Here is a 7,052-nt window from a genome sequence, read left to right on the forward strand (position 1 = left end):
ATCACTAATTGGGAATGGGGAGGGCGGGGGGTTGATGAGCGCCGCAGGACAATCTCGAAATATTTTATTTCATGCCAGTGTGGGATAGAGAAGGGAGTGTGGCTTCGTCTGCTTGCTGCTTTTGCATTTTCTACATCTGGCCTACAGACCTAATTCTAACTCGCGATCTCGTTTGATGAAATTCGATCTTCTTGGTTTAAATACCTTTCAATTTGGGGCTAATTCACATTTGCAACCGTTAGAAAAACAAACCCTGTGCAGTATCTGTGAAACCAATATGGAACACAGAGACAGAAAACATGCTGCACACATATCCCCACCATTGTCTTAAAAACTCGCATACATACACACATACACAGAAACACACGGGAAAGATGGGGGAGGGGAGGGAGACAGACACGGATATAGACCGACCAGAGTCAAAGCGAGTCAAGTTAATGCTTTCTCCGCCCCCATCCACAAGTACCACCCCTCCCGCGTTAATTAATTACAAACAAAGCAAGCCAATCAAGTAATGCACTATTATTTTCAAGCAGAGGGAGGCGAGAGGCATGTATTTTTTAATTGATTTATTTATTTGGAGGACATTAATTCTCGGTCTGAGGCTGATTTTCAAACCGTTTGCAAAGCGCGGCTCCATTGTTCGCCGGGCGCGCAGGCCCCGCCCCCTGCTTTGTGTGCGGCGCGCGGATTGGCCGGCGCGCGCGGGGGCCGCGTCAGCGCCCGCGAGCCCATTCATCTGTGCACTTGGGCGTTGGACCCCGCATCTTATTAGCAACCAGGGAGATTTCTCCATTTTCCTCTTGTCTACAGTGCGGCTACAAATCTGGGATTTTTTTATTACTTCTTTTTTTAAAAAACTACACTTGGGCTCCTTTTTTTGTGCTCGACTTTTCCACCCTTTTCCCCTCCCTCCTGCGCTGCTGCTTTTTGATCTCTTCGACTAAAATTTTTTTATCCGGAGTGTATTTAATCGGTTCTGTTCTGTCCTCTTCACCACCCCCACTCCCCCCTCCCTCCGGTGTGTGTGCCGCTGCTGTTGCCGCCGCTGCTGCTGCCGCCGCCGCTACTGCTTGCCCCGTCGTTACACCAACCCGAAGCTCTTTGTTCCCCCCTTGGATCTGTTGAGTTTCTTTGTTGAAGAAGCCAGCATGGGTGCCCAATTCTCCAAGACCGCTGCGAAGGGAGAAGCCGCCGCGGAGAGGCCTGGAGAGGCGGCTGTGGCCTCGTCGCCTTCTAAAGCAAATGGGCAGGTAAATTCTACCTGTGGTTCTGGTCATTTCTTTGGTGTCTTTCTCTAGTCCCGACTCTTCCCCTTCCCTTCTGGTCGTGCCCGAAGCGCCTTCGGCGGAGAGGACCGTGACCAGATTCCAGTCTGAAAGTTGAATGGAAATCGATAGCTTAAATTGTCAATTTCTCATAGGTGGGGTCTTCCCCCACCCCAAAGTAGTGGTTCCCGGAGAATCCTGGTGAATTCTTGTGTAGACGGGAGGAATGAAGGATAAATCGTCTAAAATGGCGTGTTTGGAGCTTGGCAGAACGTGACTAGCTAGGTGCTACCCCACACCCCTGCACCCAGCCAGGTTGCATTTGTGTTTAGTGGGCACAAAGGTATTTGAGAGTCTCTCGTGTTTGTTGTCGAGACTGGGTCGCCTTCAAGATTTCTGAACTGGTGTGATTGTGTATGTGGGTAGGGAAGGGCGGGGGAAGGGCGAATAGGGATGGCGGTGGAGAAAGGCGAGGAGGGAAGAAGGGCTGTCTTATTGTATGCCGAGGCGGCGTGCCCTGGGTTCTTGGAAAGGTTGCTGGCTGGCTGGCTGGCTGGCTGGAGCTGGGCAGAAGGGTTCACTACCTTTCGGTGGGCTTTTCCCACTGTTCTAAATCTTTATTCGTAGTTGTCTCTGGAATTACACACCCATCTGACTTTTAAATGGTCTCCCTAGGGTGGGAAGACTCTGTGGGTCCTTGAAGAACCTGTCCAGATGGTCAACAAGAGGCAGTTCTTGCGTTTCGGTCGAGATTGTTGCTGTGCGTGCCGCCTGGACCACTGCGGGGGCTGCCCCTGCGGTGCCCGAACCCAGGCGGATGGCTACGGTTGGGTGGGCCCGAGAGGTCGGCCAAGGGTGGCTGCTTCACAAACACCGGGCACCCACCACGCCTCTTTTCCTAGAGCAGAGGCCGTGTTGCTTCGGCGGCAAGCTCTGCCAAGAGGCTTTGAACCCGTTAAAAATGCAAAATGAGCCGCCTGGGCGCGCCCGGGCTTCGCAGAATCACTGGCGAAGGTGGGCGTGGAAGCAGAGGCGAGACCTCTGAAATAATCGGTTTCCCCCTGCCTTGTTAGTTTTATCCAGACCAGGATGCCACCTGAGCTTTGTTTGCGGACTCCGGGCTGCGCTATCCGGGCTTGGGGGCGCCTTGGCTAGCGGGCAGGGCTCGACCCGGCAGGGCGGGGTGGCCCGGCCGCCCCGCCCCTCCGCGCCCGCCTGCGCCCCGCTCCGCGCCGTGGAGCCGCAGCGCCCCCTGCCGACCCCAGGCCCTTGGCGGGCGTAGGGCCTTTGCGCGCGCAGCCCAGGCGCTTCTGGCTGGAACGCTGGGATCCCCGTGGGAGTTCTTGGTGCTTTGAAGGCGCCTTTAGAGTTTAGGGAGAAAGGGGGATGTGTAACCTAGGCGCAGATCACCCGCTCTGGCTTTGTGCCTCCTTCCAAAGGGCGTTTGGCGTATCATATATTACGTGACTCCTTTATCCCAAAGCCCTTGAGGCGAAGGTTGGAATGGGTTACCCTTTGCTTTCCACGTTTCAGACTCGGCCGTTTTAAGGCCTCTGGGGCATTTATTGCGTAGTCGAGGCTTCCTCAGTGCCTTTAGACATCCCAAACGGCACTGCCTCCAGGTCTTCGAGGAACTCCCCTCTGGGCATCCAATCCCGCCTCCCCATGAAGGAGAAGGTCTCCAAAACCAGAGGGCCCCCGGGGGACGCTAGTCCCTCCCGGTCCAGGAGTGGAGGCGGGGATGACAGGCCCAGGCCCCCTTCAGTGACCTCCCGCTTTCTCTGCCCCGCAGGAAAATGGCCATGTGAAGGTAAACGGCGACGCTTCTCCCGCGGCCGCCGAGCCCGGCGCCAAGGAGGAGCTGCAGGCTAACGGCAGCGCCCCGGCCGCCGAAAAGGAGGAGCCCGCGGCCGCCGGGAGCGGGGCGGCGTCGCCCGCCGTGGCCGAGAAAGATGAGCTGGCCGCGGCTGCCCCCGAGGCCGGGGCCAGCCCTGCAGAGAAGGAGGCCCCCGCGGAGGGCGAGGCCGCCGAGCCCGGCTCGCCCACGGCCGCGGAGGGGGAGGCCGCGTCAGCCGCCTCCTCGACGTCTTCGCCCAAGGCCGAGGACGGGGCCACGCCCTCGCCCAGCAACGAGACCCCGAAAAAAAAAAAGAAGCGCTTTTCCTTCAAGAAGTCTTTTAAGCTGAGCGGCTTCTCCTTCAAGAAGAACAAGAAGGAAGCGGGAGAGGGCGGTGAAGCCGAAGGCACCGCCGGCGCCTCCGCCGAAGGCGGCAAGGACGAGGCCGCCGGGGGCGCCGCTGCGGCCGCCGGCGAGGCTGCGGGCGCGGCCTCCGGGGAGCCGGCGGCGGCGCCAAGCGAGGAGGCGGCCGCGGGCGAGCAGGGGGCGGCGGGGGGCGACCCGCAGGAGGCCAAGCCCGAGGAGGCCGCCGTCGCGCCCGAGAAGCCGTCCGCTAGCGAGGAGGCCAAGGCTGCCGAGGAGCCCAGTAAGGCCGAGGAGAAGACCGAGGAGGCGGGGGCCAGCGCGGCCACCTGCGAGGCGCCCTCTGCCGCGGGGCCCGGCGCACCCCCGGAGCAGGAGGCGGCCCCCGCGGAGGAGGCGGCCCCCGCCGCGGCGTCTTCAGCCTGCGCAGCTCCCTCACAGGAGGCCCAGCCCGAGTGCAGTCCAGAAGCCCCCCCAGCGGAGGCGGCAGAGTAAAAGGGCAAGATTTTTTGAGATAATCGAAGAACTTTTCTCCCCCCCCGTTTGTTTGTTGGAGTGGTGCCAGGTACTGGTTTTGGAGAACTTGTCTACAACCAGGGATTGATTTTAAAGATGTCTTTTCTTATTTTACTTTTTTTTAAAGCAGCAAATTTTGATTTTAACCACCTACCCACAGATCCCATCTCAGATCATTCTGTTACCACCATTCCAACAGGTCGAGGAGAGCTTAGTTACCTTCCTCTGCCTTGTTTCTCTTTTATTTTTATTTTTTGCATCAGTATTAATGTTTTTTGCATACTTTGCATCTTTATTCAAAAATGTAAACTTTCTTTGTCAATCTATGGACATGCCCATATATGAAGGAGATGGGTGGGTCAAAAAGGGATATCCGATGAAGTGATAGGAGCCACGATGGAGAAATTTAGTGGTGCATAACATTGCCAAGATAATGTACCACTAGAAAGGATGGTGTAAAGGCTTAGTCTTTTTTTTTTTTAAAGAAAAGTTATTACGATGTATTTTGTGAGGCAGGTTTACAACACTACAAGTCTTGATTAAGAAGGAAAGAGAAAAAAAAAAAACACCAATACCCAGATTTTTAAAAAGATCATAGTCTTAGGAGTTCATTTAAACCATAGGAACTTTTCACTTATCTCATGTTAGCTGTACCAGTCAGTGATTAAGTAGAACTACAAGTTGTATAGGCTTTATTGTTTATTGCTGGTTTATGACCTTAATAAAGTGTAATTATGTATTACCAGCAGGGTGTTTTTAACTGTGACTATTGTATAAAAACAAATCTTGATATCCAGAAGCACATGAAGTTTGCAACTTTCCACCCTGCCCATTTTTGTAAAACTGCAGTCATCTTGGACCTTTTAAACACAAATTTTAAACTCAACCAAGCTGTGATAAGTGGAATGGTTACTGTTTATACTGTGGTATGTTTTTGATTACAGCAGACAATGCTTTCTTTTCCAGTCGTCTTTGAGAATAAGGAAAAAATCTTCAGATGCAATGGTTTTGTGTAGCATCTTGTCTATCATGTTTTGTAAATACTGGAGAAGCTTTGACCAATTTGACTTAGAGATGGAATGTAACTTTGCTTACAAAAATTGCTATTAAACTCCTGCTTAAGGTGTTCTAATTTTCTGTGAGCACACTAAAAGCGAAAAATAAATGTGAATAAAATGTACAAATTTGTTGTGTTTCTTTATGTTTTGATAAAATACTGAGACTTTGAGGTTCTAGTTTCATTTTGAAGAAGATCTCGCATGCCATCAAGAGTAAATTTTCTTGTGGTTTTTAATCTGAAGTTTTCAAACTCGGAAATTTGTAATCAGTAGTATCAGATTACGTACAGGAATATTTTACAACATTCCATGTCAAATCTGTTACCATTTATCTGCATTTAGTTTTCATTTAAAAATTGAACAATTATTTTTATTGTAGTTAATAGCATTTCAGGATGAATCACTTAATACAAAAGTGGTATGACCCAAAGACTCTTTAAATGTCTTATGTGAAAATGTCATAAAACTACATTTTTTTTTTGTCATGCAGATCCCAAAACAAATTTATACTGAGTGAGAGTCTATTTAATCCAAACTGCAGGTGGGTCATGAAAAGTGACCGAATGTGTTTCAAAAACCGATGGTGTATTACCTGCCATTGTAATTGCTTAGTGCTTGGCTAATTTCCAAATTATAGCTTAGAGTACGCATTATACTTAGGAAAACAAGCTTATGTAAAGAAGTAATGGTGGTGAATGGACGACTTTGTCAGTTTATGGGCCTTTAGTACTTGCCTCAATTCAATAGTTGCAAGCATTTTTTTGGTAATGAAAGTAGTGTGTTAGCATCTTGTTATTCAAAGGAAAAGATAGAGAATAAATTTCCTTGTATAGTAATAATCCTTACTAGTTTCCCTTCTTTGCTCTTTACCATCCGTAACTGGATTTATTTTCTTCACTGGACCCTAAACTGAATGGAATTTTAAGATAAAGATGGGTATCAAATATTATTTCACTAAATGCAAAGAAAAGCATTTATGCACACCTGCTTTGCTGTTTTTGAGCAGTGTGCCTTGTAGGGTTCACAATAAGTCAGTAGTGAACCACGTTTGTAATAACTGAATGTCAAATCTTAAACTCATTAGAAAAATAAATTAGCTTTTGACATACGGTTTTAATTGGAATAATGGATTATAAATAATAGTTCATGACCTCATTACCCTCCCCACTAATAAAATCAAATAACACTTGGAGGAGTGTGTAATTTTAGTTGGTGTTTCTTGATCTTGGAGGATGTTTGAAAGTTAAAAGTCAAATCTGGTAACCAAAGGACTGCTTTATGGGGTCTTCCACCTTACCAACTTCTCAAATACCCACTTGGACAAGTATAGCATTTGGTATGTGGTAGGGCTCAGAAAAAAAATAGATTTTAAAAAGTAACTCCTGAGTAGTCAAAAATACTATGTAGCAAACTATATTACTAGGTTTGTTTTTTTAACAGCTGGAATTTATTAAGATGCTTACTTTGACTTTAATCATTGCCTAAAACACTTTGGGTGGTATCGATGGAGTGGTGGGTTTTCCACCAAATGATTAAGTGAAATTTGACATATATCTTTTCATCCAAAGTTTTGTACATCACATTGTTTTCTAATGGAAAAATGTTAATATGGCTTTTTGTATTACTAAAATAGCTTTGAGATTAAGGAAAAATAAATAACTCTTGTACAGTTCAGTATTGTCTATTAAATCTGTTTTGGCAGTATGTATAATGGCATTTGCTATGGTTATAAAATAATTCCTCTGGATTATAATAATCATTTGATCCAATTCCTATTGCTTGTAAAATAAAGTTTTACCAGTTGATATAATCAAGCTTGCTAAAATAGGATTTTTTACAAATTTAATTTTAAAATGCAAGTTTTAGAGAAATTTTTAAAATCTTAAGTGTTGATGGTAAGTATAACTTACTCAATTTAAGGAATTTAGAAGGTATGCTTGACATCATACTTAGAATATAAAATTATATCCATTGAAGGTGAGTTACAATGCTCAAAAGTCAAATAAAAAT

At 47.6% G+C, this 7,052-nt stretch overlaps 1 protein-coding gene across 1 annotated transcript; it reads left to right on the plus strand.

Moving 5' to 3' along the window:
- Positions 1-727: 727 nt before the first annotated feature.
- Positions 728-6,852, plus strand: MARCKS (myristoylated alanine rich protein kinase C substrate). Its single transcript, XM_081250664.1, has 2 exons — positions 728-1,253; positions 3,061-6,852. The coding sequence occupies exons 1-2, from the start codon at positions 1,152-1,154 to the stop codon at positions 3,961-3,963; spliced, it is 1,005 nt and encodes a 334-aa protein (XP_081106790.1). The 5' UTR covers positions 728-1,151; the 3' UTR covers positions 3,964-6,852.
- Positions 6,853-7,052: the final 200 nt, after the last annotated feature.

The sequence above is a fragment of the Mesoplodon bidens genome (genome assembly GCF_964165515.1).
Source record: "Mesoplodon bidens genome assembly, chromosome: 12".
NCBI lineage: Eukaryota > Metazoa > Chordata > Mammalia > Artiodactyla > Ziphiidae > Mesoplodon > Mesoplodon bidens.

Excerpts from the sequence above, each read along its gene's own strand:
- MARCKS (XM_081250664.1), top strand. The coding sequence starts at position 1,152 with ATGGGTGCCCAATTCTCCAAGACCGCTGCGAAGGGAGAAGCCGCCGCG. Across the intron at positions 1,254-3,060 it reads CTTCTAAAGCAAATGGGCAG|GAAAATGGCCATGTGAAGGT; the intron begins GTAAATTCTACC and ends TCTGCCCCGCAG.